This window comes from Hylobates moloch, unplaced genomic scaffold (genome assembly GCF_009828535.3).
Source record: "Hylobates moloch isolate HMO894 unplaced genomic scaffold, HMol_V3 SCAFFOLD_10, whole genome shotgun sequence".
In the NCBI taxonomy this organism is placed as follows: Eukaryota; Metazoa; Chordata; class Mammalia; order Primates; family Hylobatidae; genus Hylobates; species Hylobates moloch.
Window position 1 is genome coordinate 24,921,772 of NW_026652285.1, and position 14,387 is coordinate 24,936,158.

The 14,387-nt window shown below is 41.1% G+C and overlaps 3 protein-coding genes across 4 annotated transcripts; all 3 read left to right on the forward strand.

Annotated features, from left to right (window-relative positions):
• The first annotated feature begins 2,107 nt into the window (after positions 1 to 2,107).
• On the forward strand, positions 2,108 to 2,617 carry LOC116474148 (keratin-associated protein 9-7). Its single transcript, XM_032162618.1, has one exon. It carries the CDS (start codon positions 2,108 to 2,110, stop codon positions 2,615 to 2,617), a length of 510 nt encoding a protein of 169 aa, XP_032018509.1.
• A 4,655-nt stretch (positions 2,618 to 7,272) lies between these two features.
• On the forward strand, positions 7,273 to 7,782 carry LOC116474149 (keratin-associated protein 9-7-like). The gene has a single exon (XM_032162619.1). It carries the CDS (start codon positions 7,273 to 7,275, stop codon positions 7,780 to 7,782), a length of 510 nt encoding a protein of 169 aa, XP_032018510.1.
• A 4,190-nt stretch (positions 7,783 to 11,972) lies between these two features.
• On the forward strand, positions 11,973 to 12,479 carry LOC116474150 (keratin-associated protein 9-4). 2 transcript variants are annotated; one of them, XM_032162621.1, is made up of 2 exons: positions 11,973 to 12,379; positions 12,422 to 12,479. In XM_032162621.1, exons 1-2 carry the CDS (start codon positions 11,973 to 11,975, stop codon positions 12,477 to 12,479), a joined length of 465 nt encoding a protein of 154 aa, XP_032018512.1. The 2 variants fall into 2 exon arrangements, with proteins under 2 accessions (XP_032018512.1, XP_032018511.1); XM_032162620.1 differs by having other exon boundaries at positions 11,973 to 12,479.
• The last annotated feature ends 1,908 nt before the right edge of the window (positions 12,480 to 14,387 follow it).

Genomic DNA, 14,387 nt, shown 5'->3' on the forward strand with positions numbered 1-14,387 from the left:
GAGGGAGGGAGGGAGGAAGGAAGGAAGGAAGGAAGGAAGGAAGGAAGGAAGGAAGAAAGGAAGGAAGGAAGGAAAGAAGGAAGGAAGGAAGGGAGGGAGGAGAAATTAAGAAGCAAAGAAAGGAGGAGGAGAGATATGTAAAATGAAGGCCAATGGAACAAGCAACAGTTACTGCTGCTATAATAGGGTGCACCTGACAGTCATAATCTCCATTAATTATCAAAAGTCTACACTTCCTTCACCACTGTCCAGCACTTTTGCTGCTCTAGATAATTTCCAGAAGGAGTAACCCAGATGTTCCTGCCCAAAGGGTCTGAGCCGCTAGTTACTGTACCATTGTCCGCTGTGATTGCTGTTTTCACTCATTTGTGGTTATCACTGAGCATGGACACGCTATGAGATTCTCCAGTGTTATGGGTTGAATGTACCCCCCAAAATTCATATTCAAATAAGGTCATTGAAAATGTAATTAGTTAAGATCAGGTCATATCGGAACAAGATAGACCTCTGATTCAATAGGACTGATGCCTGTATAGAATGGGGCAGTTCAGACGCCATGTGCATTTGGAAGGAAGATCATGTAAGAGACACATAGAGAAGACAGACATTTACAAGTCAAGCAGAGATACCTGGAATAGATGCTTTCCTAACAGTCCTCAGGTAAAAACAACCTTGTCAACACCTTAAATTCAGACTACTAGCTTTCAGAACTGTGAGGAAATAAATTTCAGCCACTTGGTTTGTAGTGGTTTATCATGGCAGTCCTAGTAAATTAACATATTCAGTAAATCTCCTGAGCTACAGATACATTCTCCTACATTCTATGCCTTCAGGATAATTACCCCTCACCAACTCTGTTCTCTGCCTTCTAATCTGCTGACATGAAGAGTGCAAAATGACTAGGCAATAATTATTACTTGAGATTATGCAAAAGAAATAGAGAAACAAATATTATAATTTTTATTCACACAGAAGTAAAAAAGGAAAAGCCAAATTGACCTACAGGGTTACAACTTGATAGAGTGATTAGCAGTTTTGGGGGATGAGTAAGGAAATATAACTGAAAGGGAATGGGATTAATTTCTATTTCCTAACCCGGTAATGGGAACACACATGTATTTACAGTTATATCAAGTTGGAAATTAATAATTTGCATTCTTCCAAAATGAATGGGATCCCTAAAAAATGTTTTAATATGTTAGAACTCCAAGACAAATCAGGTATCATCTCAACTCATCTAATTCCTTCATTAAAAAGAAATAGACAGAGAGAGAAGAAATGGCCCTTACTGTGTTAGTACCAGAGTTAGGGCTAGAGCCACAGCTCACGCAGGTTTGCCTGAATCTAAAGCAGTTATGTTACAGAAAGCCCCATATTCTCATCCTGGTAAGCCCGTCACTCCCAGACAAATCAGGATGAATGGTCACCCCAGGGCAAAGATTGCCTGATGTTATCTAAATCCCACTGGACTTCTGCTTGTACCCACCTGCTTTGGTTCTCTCTGACACATAAAATACACTGTACCAATCACCCTCTTCCCAAGTGACTTTGATGGAGCTGAAAGACACAGGTGGTGTGGATTGTACAGAGAGCAATGCCTCTTAGTCTTGAATCAGACTTTGGTGGCTGAACAGTCTAGGCCACAGACATGAATTCATTTAGTCATTGTGAACACATCAGCATCACGCTTCCCCCCACAGACACTTCCCAATCTACACACAACCAAAGAAGGCGGCTGGGTAGAGAGAACTTCCTGAGCCTAACCGGTCACCAGGAACTATCACATAATCAGAAGATGGTCACATCAGGAAAGATGCAGATGATGAGATGGGCTTCCTTTTATCGAAAACAAATTTCTATGCGTAAACTACAATTAAGCAACAGACTAAACCCTTACTTTCAAAAGATTCATAATCTTTAGGAAACAACTTCTCCTTTGACAATACCAAAATGACTGTGGAAAACAATGTAAACAGCAACAAGGAAAAGTCCTGCTGATTGGTGGAAACTTTGGAGGCCAGGTGTATAAAAGGTCCAGATTGCAAGGGGTCATCAGATTCTGGGAAACTCACCTCTGAACAAAAGCCCACCCTTGACCCCTGACACAATGACCCACTGCTGCTCCCCTTGCTGTCAGCCTACATGCTGCAGGACCACCTGCTGGCAGCCCACCACAGTGACCACCTGCTGCAGCACACCCTGCTGCCAGCCCTCCTGCTGTGTGTCCAGCTGCTGCCAACCTTGCTGCCACCCAACTTGCTGTCAAAACACCTGCTGTAGGACCACCTGCTGCCAGCCCACCTGCGTGACCAGCTGCTGCCAGCCTTCCTGCTGCAGCACACCCTGCTGCCAGCCCACCTGCTGTGGGTCCAGCTGCTGTGGCCAAATCAGCTGTGGGTCCAGCTGCTGCCAGCCCAGCTTCTGTGCACCCGTCTACTGCAGGAGAACCTGCTACCACCCCACGTGTGTCTGCCTGCCTGGTTGCCTAAACCAGAGCTGTGACTCCAGCTGCTGCCAGCCCTGCTGCCGCCCAGCCTGCTGTGAGACCACCTGCTGCAGGACCACTTGCTTCCAGCCCACTTCTGTGATCAGCTGCTGCCAGCCTTCTTGCTGCTGACCAACTCTCCAGAGGACCATCATCCTCACACAACAACCTTCCGGCAACCTTCTGTCCTCCTCTTGGAGGACAAATTTTCTTTCAAACTTTGCTGACAACCAGCATGCTCACCCTAGTTTTTATGACTTCTCTGTGTGTTTAACATCTTATGAATCAGCTTGAGGGAGGGCAGAGTACTTCATCCTGATTCTTTTTTTCTTTATACCTTGTAGATCATGTGCCAGCCTCATGTATTTTCAATTTGGAGTCATGGTCTCAGCTTGACTCTAAAGTCAAGAGCTTCATTCTCTTTCTCTAAGAAGCCTAGGTTTTGCAACCTGAAGATTATTGTGATGAATAATCTTCACAACCATGTTTTCATTTTCAATGTCCTCCTCGTGTTTCTTGTGTCCTTCTTTTCATGATCACTTTGGGTTATCTCCCTAGAAACAGGGATTCTTACCTATATGTTTCTTAATAAACTCAAAACCTTTCTTCATATCACATGGTTTTTTTTTATTTTACAGCATTCCTGATATGGGATTTACACACATACTGCATACCATATATGTTACCTAATTTGATTATCAAAACAGACAGTCGTGTTTTATTATCTCCACTTTCCAGCTGAGAAAATTTTAATGCGTAATATTATTTAGCTAAAAATGGACAGACTCAGATGCAAAGTTAGGTCTTCTCTTTCTGTCCAAGGGCACTTACATTTAACTCTCAATAAAGAAAAAAACTATATTGGGAATCGGCATTAGCAAGATATGGACTTAAGTTGACTTAACAATGGAGGAATAATCTCCTGTATTTGCAGATAACGTTTCCCTTCTTATACGGCCTCCTTCTTCTTCTCCTGAATACATATTGACAAGGCAAAATGAACTTAAGTTATTCCTTATAAAGTGCAGATGCCATCTTTTGAGACTGTATATCTGGGATGCTGTGAAGATTCCAGAGAGAGAGAAAAGCTGCTGACTGGGATAGTCGTTGGGTGTTGGGGTAAAGGAGATGAAGAGCTAGTACATTCTCTTTTTTTTATTTTTTTTTATTTTTTTTATTATACTTTAGGTTTTAGGGTACATGTGCACAATGTGCAGGTTTGTTACATATGTATCCATGTGCCATGTTGATTTCCTGCACCCATTAGCTCGTCATTTAGCATTAGGTATATCTCCTAATGCTGTCCCCGCCCCCCCCACCCCCCACCCCACAACAGTACCCGGAATGTGATGTTCCCCTTCCTGTGTCCATGAGTTCTCATTGTTCAATTCCCACCTTTGAGTGAGAACATGCGGTGTTTGGTTTTTTGTCCTTGCGATAGTTTACTGAGAATGATGTTTTCCAGTTTCATCCATGTCCCTACAAAGGACACGAACTCATCATTTTTTATGGCTGCATAGTATTCCATGGTGTATATGTGCCACATTTTCTTAATCCAGTCTATCGTTGTTGGACATTTGGGTTGGTTCCAAGTCTTTGCTATTGTGAATAGTGCTGCAATAAACATACGTGTGCATGTGTCTTTATAGCAGCATGATTTATACTCCTTTGGGTATATACCCAGTGATGGGATGGCTGGGTCAAATGGTATTTCTAGTTCTAGATCCCTGAGGAATCGCCACACTGACTTCCACAATGGTTGAACTAGTTTACAGTCCCACCAACAGTGCAAATGTGTTCCTATTTCTCCACATCCCCTCCAGCACCTGTTGTTTCCTGATTTTTTAATGATGGCCATTCTAACTGGTGTGAGATGGTATCTCACTGTGGTTTTGATTTGCATTTCTCTGAGAGCTAGTACATTCTCTTTGATCAACATCAGTTATATAAGACAAATAAGCTCTGCAGATCTGGTGTACACTAATTTGGATATAGTTTAAAATACTTTATTGTATACCTGAAATTTGCTGAGAAAGTGGATCTTACATGTTCCCACCACAAAAATAAAAAGGAAATGGTAACTATGTGAGCTAATAAATATGTGATTATTTCACAATGAATATATATATCAAAACATAACCTTTTATACCTTACACATACACAATTTTTACTTGTTAATTATACCTCAAAAAAGCTAGTAAAGAAAGAATTTAGTTGATCTGGTTAGTTATTATACATACATTGTCTTCAAAATTAAAATTATTTTTTAAGTTTTCTGGACAAAAAAAGAACTAATATGTTCTGGGTTGACTTCTATTTGATAGGTAATGACTAAAAAATGCTTTATTTTCATTAATATTTATTCTCAAAGAAATGTTCAAAGTAGGTATTAATGTTACCATTGTAGAGAGGAGGAAATTGAGGCTGACAGAGTTAATGTAATGTCAGTGTGGTTTCTCCCAGAACAGATACCGAGAAAAATATTCCAGTGAAAGCAGTTTATGGGGAAGTGCACATCACGCCGGTAGGGATCAGGAAAGTGATACAGAAAAGGGTACACTATTGAGCTGGTAAGTATCACAGTGACTAACTAAAGCTTAAACCAAAGGAAAAACTATCAGAAATTATGAAAATCACATAAATTAGCATTCTCCAACTTCAGGAATAAAGGAGCTAGGGTTTTTGTAAATCAGCTCTCCAGAATCAATGGCTGAGTGTTTTTCGCTGTGTGGCATGAAGAAGTGACATGACTTTCTGCAGGTGCAATACAAGAGCCTTTAGGCACAGAGATGCAGATTCTGGAAGATAGAACTGGACTGAGCATACTAAGATCCAAAATATATGGATGGGATAATGAAAACGTTATCTATGATCTGCCGTTTGCTCTACTCAGATTTATTCTTTGCTCCTTAACTGTGAGGATAGCCAGAAATTCTAGGAAAAGGAGGGAGAGGAGGAGAGGAAGAAAATGGACAGAAGGGTCTGAGCTGCTAGTTACTGTACCATTGTCCACTGTGATTGCTGTTTTCACTCATTTGTGGTTATCACTGGGAATGGACACACTATGAGATTCTCCAATGTTATGGGTTGACTTGTGTCCCCCAAAATTCATATTCAAATAGGGATATTGAAAATGTAATTACTTAAGATCTGGTCGTATTGGAATCAGGCGTCTGATTCAATATTACTGATGCCTGTATAGAATGGGAAAGTTCAGAGGCAATGTGCATCTAGAAGGAAGGTCATGTTAGAGACACATGGAGAAGACAGACATCCACACGTCAAGGAGACAGACCTGGAACAGATGCATTCGTAACAGTCCTCAGGTGAAAACAACCTTGTCAACACCTTAAATTCAGACTGCTAGCCTTCAGAACTGCGAGAATATAAATTTAAGCCACTTGGTTTGTAGTGGTTTATCACGGCAGTGCTAGTAAATTAATATGTTCAGTAAATCTCCTGAGCTACAGATACATTCTCCTACATGCCATGAAAACAGGATAATCACCCCTCACCAAATAGGAACTCTTTTCTCTGTCTTCTGATCTGCTGACATGAAGAGTGCAAAATGACTAGGCAATAATTATTACCTCTGGTTATGCAACAGAAATAGAGAAGGAAATATTATAATTTTTATTCACACAGAAGTAAAAAAGGAATAGCCAAATTGACCTACAGGGTTACAACTTGATAGAGTGATTAGTGGTTTTTTGGGATGAGTAAAGGAATATAATTTAAAGGGAATGGGATTAATTTCTATTTCCTAACCTGATAATGGGAGCATAGATGTATTAACAAAATTATATCAAGTTGGAAATTAATAATTGGCATTCTTCCGAAATGAATGGTGTACCTAAAAAATGCTTTAATATGTTAGAACTCCAAGACGAATCAGCTATCATCTCAACTCATCTAATTCCTTCATTAAAAAGAAATGGAGAAAGACATAGAGAAGAAATGGCACTGACTATGCTAGTACGACAGTTAGGGCTAGAGCCACAGCTAGTGCTGGTTTGCCTGAATCTAAAGCACTTATGTTACAGAAAGTCCCACATTTTCATTCTGGTAAGCCCCTCACTCCCCAACAAATCAGGATGAATGGTCACCCCAGGGCAAAGATTGCCTGATGTTATCTAAATCCCACTGGACTTCTCCTTGTACCCACCTGCTTTGGTTTTGCTCTGCCACATAGAACACACTGTACCAATCACCCTTTTCCCAAGTGACTTTGATGAAGCTGAAAGACACAGGTGGTGTGGGTTGTACAGAGAGAGATGCCTGTTAGTCTTGAATCAGATTTTGGTGGTTGAACAGTCTTGAGCATGGGCATGGATTCATTTTGTCTTCATGAACATATCAGCATCATGATTCTCCCTGCATACACTTGCCAACTTACATACAACCAAAGAATGAGGCTGGGTAGAAAGAACTTCCTCAGCCTCCCTGGTCACCAGGAACTATCACATAATCAGAAGATGGTCAGAGCAGGAATGACGCTGATGATGAGACGGGCTTCCTTTTATCTGAAACAAACTTTCTGTGAGTAAACACAATTAAGAAACAGATTGAACTCTTACTTTCAAAAGATTCATAATCTTTAGGAAACAACTTCCCCTTTGACAATCCCAGACTGACTGTAGAAAACAACGTAAACAGCGAGAAGGGTAAGTCCTGCTGATTGGTGGAAAACTTGGAGGCCAGGGGTATAAAAGGTCCAGATTGCAAGGGGTCATCAGATTCTGGGAAACTCACCGCTGAACAGAAGTCCACCCTCCACCCCTGACACCATGACCCACTGCTGCTCCCCTTGCTGTCAGCCTACGTGCTGCAGGACCACCTGCTGGCAGCCCACCACTGTGACCATCTGCCGCAGCACACCCTGCTGCCAGCCCTCCTGCTGTGTGTCCAGCTGCTGCCAGCCTTGCTGCCGCCCAACTTGCTGTCAAAACACCTGCTGTAGGACCACCTGCTGCCAGCCCACCTGTGTGACCAGCTGCTGCCAGCCATCCTGCTGCAGCACACCCTGCTGCCAGCCCACCTGCTGTGGGTCCAGCTGCTGTGGCCAAACCAGCTGTGGGTCCAGCTGCTGCCAGCCCAGCTGCTGTGCACCCGTCTACTGTAGGAGAATCTGCTACCACCCCACATGTGTCTGCCTGCCTGGTTGCCTAAACCAGAACTGTGGCTCCAGCTCCTGCCAGCTCTGCTGCTTCCCAGCCTGCTGTGAGACCACGTGCTGCAGGACCACTTGCTTCCAGCCCACCTGTGTGACCAGCTGCTGTCAGCCTGCTTGCTGCTGATCAATTCTGCAGACGACCATCATCCTCACACAATAACCCTCTGGCAACAGATTTATCTTTTGGAGGACAAATTTACTTTCAAACTGTGATGACAACCAACAAAGTGAACTTAGGGTGAACCTCCTCACCCTAATTTTTGTGACTTCTCTGCATGTTTAGCATCTTGTGAATCAGCTTGAGTGAGGGTAGAGTGCTTCAACCTGATTCTCTTTTTCTTTACACCTTGCGGATCATGTGCCACCTTCATGTATTTTCAATTTGGAGTCATGGTCTCAGCTTGACTTTAAAGTCAACAGCTTCATCCTCTTTCTCTAAGAAACAGGTTTTGCAACTGATCAATAATCTTCACAATCACGTTTTCATTTTCAATGTCCTCCTCATGGTTCTTGTATCCTTCTTTTCATGATCATTTTGGGTTATCTCCCTAGAAACAGGGATTCTTACCTATATGTTTCTTAATAAACTCAAAACTGTTCTTCATCTAACATGGTGGGGTTTTTTGATTTTAAGGCATTCCTGATATAGAATTTACACACATATTGCATACCACATATGTTACCTAATTTGATTATCAAAAAAGACAGTCATGTTTTATTACTTCCACTTTCCAGCTGAGAAAATTTTAATGTGTGATGTTATTTAGTTAACAATAGACAGACTCAGATGTAAAGTTGGATCTTCTCTTTCTGTCCAAGGGCACATATATTTAACTCTCAATAAAGAAAGAATTACATTGGGACCCAGCATTAGCAAGACATGGACTTAAGTTGACTTAACAATGGAGGAGTAATCTCCTGTACTTGCAGATAACACTTCCGTTCTTATATGGCCTCCTTCTTCTTCTCCTGAATACATATTGACAAAACAAAATGAACTTAAGTTATTCCTTATAAAATACAGATGTCATCTTTTGAGATTGTATATCTGGAATGCTTTGAAGATTCCAGAGAGAGAGAAAAGCTGCTGATTGGGATAGTCATTGGGTGTTGGGGTAAAGGAGATGAAGAACTAGCACATTCTCTTTGACCAACATCAGTTATATAAGATGAATAAGTTCTGCAGATCTGGTGTACACTAATGTGGATATAGTTTAAAATGCTTCACTGTATACCTGAAATTTGCTGAGAAAGTGGATCTTAAATGTTCCCACCACAAAAATAAAAAGGAAATGGTAACGATGTGAGCTAATAAATATGTGATTATTTCACAATGAATATACATCAAAACATAACCTTTTATACCTTACATATACACAATTTTTTTTTTTTTTGAGATGGAGTCTCACTCTGTTGCCCAGGCTGGAGTGCAGTGGCGCTATCTCGGCTCACTGCAAGCTCCGCCTTCTGGGTTCACACCATTCTCCTGCCTCAGCCTCCCAAGTAGCTGGGACTACAGGTGCCTGCCACCACGCCTGGCTAATTTTTTGTATTTTTAGTAGAGGCAGAGTTTCACCATGATAACCAGGATGGTCTTGATCTACTGACTTCATGATCCACCTGCCTCGGCCTCCCAAAGTGCTGGGATTACAGGCGTGAGCCACCACAACCTGCCCATATACACAATTTTTATTTGTTAATTATACCTCAATAAAGCTAGTGAAGTAAGAATTTAATCGATCTACTTAGCTATTATAACTATATTCTTATCTTTAATATTAAAATTATTTTTAAAGTTTTCTGGACAAAAAAAGAACTAATATGTTCTAGGTTGCCTACTATTTGATAGGTAGTGACTAAATGCTTTATTATGTTCGCTAATGTTTATTCTCGAAGAAACATTCAAAGTAGGTATTAATGTTACCATTGTAGGGATGAGGAAATTGAGGCTGAGAGAGTTAATGTAATGTCATAGTGTGGTTTCTCCAAGAACAGATACTTAGAAAAATATTCCAGTGAAAGTAGTTATTGGGAAGTGCAGATCACACCATTAGGGATCAGGGAAGAGATACAGAAAAGGGTACACTATTGAGCCAGTAAGTATCACAGTGACCAACTAAAGTTTAAACCAAAGGGAAAACTATCAGAAATGACGAAAAACACACAAATTAGAATTCTCCAACTTTGAAATAAAGGAGCTAGGGTCTTTGTAAATCAGCTCTCCAGAATCACTGTTTGAGTGTTTTTCTCTGTGTGGCATGCACAGGTGACATTACTTTCTACAGTGGCAATACAAAAGCCTGTAGGCACAGAGATGCAGATTCTGGCAGATAGAAACTGGCCTGAGCACACTGAGACCTGAGAAATAGGAGCAGGATAATGAAAATGTTATCTATGATCTGCCATTTGCTCCACTTAGATCCAATCTTTGCTTTTTAATGTGATGGATAGCCAGAAATTCTAGGAAAAGGAGGGAGAGGAGGAGAGGAAGAAAAGGAACAGGAGGGTCTGAGCCCCTAGTTACTGTACCATTGTCCACTGTGATTGCTGTTTTCACTCATTTGTGGTTTTCACTGGGCATGGACACACTATGAGATTCTCCAGTGTTATAGGTTGACTTGTGTCTCCCAAAATTCGTATTCAAATAGGGTCATTGAAAATGTACTTAGTTAAGATCCGGTCATATGGAAATCAGTTAGGCCTCTGATTCAATAGGACTGATGCCTGTATAGAATGGGGAAGTTCAGAGGCAGTGTGCATCTAGAAGGAAGGTCACGTAAGAGACACATAGAGAAGACAGACATCTACACATCAAGGAGAGAGACCTGGAACAGATGGTTTCCTAACAGTCCTCAGGTGAAAACAACCTTGTCAACACCTTAAATTCAGACTGCTAGCCTTCAGAACTATGGGAAAATACATTTAAGCCACTTGGTTTGTAGTGGTATATCACGGCAGTGCTGGTAAATTAATATGTTCAGTAAATCTCCTGAGTTACAGATACATTCTCCTACATTCTAGGACTTCAGGATAATTACCCCTCAACAAACAAGAACTCTGTTCTCTGCTTTCTAATCAGCTGACATAAAGAGTGCAAAATGACTAGGCAATAATTATTACTTTTGATTATGCAAAAGAAATAGAGAAGCAAATATTATAATTTTTATTCACACAGAAGCAGAAAAGGAAAAGCCAGATTGACCTACAGGGTTACAACTTGATAGAGTGATTAGCTGTTTTTTGGGATGAGTAAGGGAATATAATTTAAAGGGAATGGGACCAATTTCTATTTCCTAACCTGGTAATGGGGACATAGCTGTATTTACAAAGTTATAACAAGTTGGAAATTAATAATTTGCATTCTTCTGAAATGAATGATATACCTTAAAAATGTTTTGATATGTTAGAACTCCAAGACGAATCAGCTATCATCTCAACTCATCTAATTCCTTCATTAAAAAGAAATGGAGAAAGACAGAAGAAATGGCACTGACTATGCTAGTACCAGAGTTAGGGCTAGAGCCACAGCTCGTGCTGGCTTGCCTGAGTCTAAAGCACTTATGTTACAGAAAGTCCCACATTTTCATTCTGGTAAGCCCCTCTCTCCCAGACAAATCAGAATGAATGGTCACCCCAGGGCAAAGATTGCCTGATGCTATCTAAATCCCATTGGACTTCTCCTTGTACCCACCTGCTCTGGTTCTGCTCTGCCACATAGAACACACTGTACCAATCACCCTTTTCCCAAGTGACTTTGATGGAGCTGAAAGACACAGGTGGTGTGGGTTGTACAGAGAGAGATGCCTGTTAGTCTTGAATCAGATTTTGATGGGTGAACAGTCTTGAACACAGGCATGGATTCATTTTGTCTTTGTAAACATATCAGCATCACGCTTCTCCCCACAGACACTTGCCAACCTACATACAGCCAAAGAATAAGGCTGGGTAGAGAGAACTTCCTGAGCCTCCCCAGTCACCAGGAACTATCACATCACCAGAAGATGGTCAGAGCAGGAACGATGCTGATGATGAGATGGGCTTCCTTTTATCTGAAACAAAGTTTCTATGAGTAATTCACAATTAAGAAACAGATTAAACACTTACTTTCAAAAGATTCATAACCTTTAGGAAACGACTTTGCCTTTGACAATACCAAAATGACTGTGGAAAACAATGTAAACAGCAACAAGGAAAAGTGCTGCTGATTGGTGGAAACTTTGGAGGCCAGGTGTATAAAAGGTCCAGATTGCAAGGGGTCATCAGATTCTGGGAAACTCGCCTCTGAACAGAAGCCCACCCTCCACTCCTGACACCATGACCCACTGTTGCTCCCCTTGCTGTCAGCCTACCTGCTGCAGGACCACCTGCTGCAGGACCACCTGCTGGAAGCCCACAACTGTGACCACCTGCCGCAGCACACCTTGCTGCCAGCCCTCCTGCTGTGTGTCCAGCTGCTGCCAGCCTTGCTGTCACCCAACTTGCTGTCAAAACACCTGCTGCCAGCCCACCTGTGTGACCAGCTGCTGCCAGCCTTCCTGCTGCAGCACACCCTGCTGCCAGCCCACCTGCTGTGGGTCCAGCTGCTGCCAGCCCAGCTGCTGTGCACCCGTCTACTGCAGGAGAACCTGCTACCACCCCACGTGCGTCTGCCTGCCTGGTTGCCTAAACCAGAGCTGTGGCTCCAGCTGCTGCCAGCCCTGCTGCCGCCCAGCCTGCTGCCAGCCCTGCTGCCGCCCAGCCTGCTGTGAGACCACGTGCTGCAGGACCACTTGCTTCCAGCCCACCTGTGTGACCAGCTGCTGTCAGCCTGCTTGCTGCTGATCGATTCCGCAGAGGACCATCATCCCCATACAGTAACCCTCTGGCAACAGATTTCTCTTTTGGGGGACAAATTTACTTTCAAACTGTGATGACAACCAACAAAGTGAACTTAGGGTGAACCTCCTCACCCTAATTTTTATGACTTCTCTGCATGTTTAGCATCTTGTGAATCAGCTTGAGTGAGGGTAGAGTGCTTCATCCTGATTCTCTTTTTCTTTATACCTTGCGGATCATGTGCCACCTTCATGTATTTTCAATTTGGAGTCATGGTCTCAACTTGACTCTAAAGTCAACAGCTTCATTCTGTTTCTCTAAGAAACTTAGGTTTTGCAACTGATCAATAATCTTCACAATCATGTTTTCATTTTCAATGTCCTCCTCGTGGTTCTTTTATCCTTATTCCTCTCATGATCATTTTGGGTTATCTCCCTGGAAACAGGGACTCTTACCTATATGTTTCTTAATAAACTCAAAACTGTCCTTCATCTCACATGGTGGTTTTTTTTATTTTAGGGCATTCCTGATATGGGATTTACACACATATTTCATACCATACATATTACCTAATTTGATTATAAAAACAGACTGTCATATTTTATTACCTCCACTTCCCAGCTGAGGAAAATTTTAATGTGTGATGTTATTTAGCTAAAAATGGAGACTCGGATTTAAGGTAGGGTCTTCTCTTTCTGTCCAAGAGCACTTATATTTAACTCTCATTAAAGTAAAAATTACATTGGGACTCTGCATTAGCAAGACATGCACTTAAGTTGACTTAACAATGGAGGAGTAATCTCCTGTATTTGCAGGTAACATTTGCAGATAACATTTCCATTCTTATTTGGCTTCCTTCTTCTTCTCCTGAATACATATTAACAAGGCAAAATAAACTTAAGTTATTCCTTATAAAATACAGATACCATCTTTTGAGACTGTATATCTGGAATGCTGTGAAGATTCCAGAAAGAGAGAAAAGCCGCTGACTGAGATAGTTGTTGGGTAGTGGGGTAAAGGAGAAGAACTAGCACATTCTCATGACCAACATCAGTTATATAAGATGAATACGTTCTGCAGATCTGGTGCACTCTAATGTGGATATAGTTTAAAATACTTTATTGTATACCTGAAATTTGCTGAGCAAGTGGATCTTAAATGTTCACACCACAAAAATAAAAAGGAAATGGTAACTATGTGAGCTAATAAATATATGATTATTTCACACTGTATATATATATATATATATATATAAACATAACCTTTTATACCTTACATATACACAATTTTTATTAATTGTACCTCAATAAAACTAGTAAAGAAAGAATTTAGTTGATCTAGTTAGTTATTATAAATATATTCTTATATTCAATATTAAAATTATTTTTTGAGTTTTCTGGACAAAAAAAGAACTAATATGTTCTAGGTTGCCTACTATTTGATAGATAGTGACTAGATGCTTTATGTTCATTAATATTTATTCTCGAGGAAATGTTCAAAGTAGGTATTAATGTTACCATTGTAGAGATGAGGAAATTGAGGCTGAGAGAGTTAATGTAATGTCATAGTGTGGTTTCTCCCAGAACAGACACTGAGAAAAATATTCCAGTGAAAGTAGTTTATTGGGAAGTGCAGATCACACCATTAGGGATCAGGGAAGAGATACAGAAAAGGGTACACTATTGAGCCAGTAAGTATCACAGTGACCAACTAAAGTTTAAACCAAAGGGAAAACTATCAGAAATGACGAAAAACACACAAATTAGCAATTTCCATCTTCAGGAATAAGGGAGCTAGGGTCTTTGTAAATCAGTTCTCCAGGATCATTGGTTGAGTTGAGTGATAGGCCTCTGTGTGGAATGCACAGGTGACATGACTTTCTGCAGTTGCAATACAAGAGCCCTTAGGCACAGA

Bases quoted from the DNA above. Each gene is read 5' to 3' on its own strand.
- LOC116474148 (XM_032162618.1), top strand. From the start codon at position 2,108: ATGACCCACTGCTGCTCCCCTTGCTGTCAGCCTACATGCTGCAGGACC.
- LOC116474150 (XM_032162620.1), top strand. From the start codon at position 11,973: ATGACCCACTGTTGCTCCCCTTGCTGTCAGCCTACCTGCTGCAGGACC.
- LOC116474149 (XM_032162619.1), top strand. From the start codon at position 7,273: ATGACCCACTGCTGCTCCCCTTGCTGTCAGCCTACGTGCTGCAGGACC.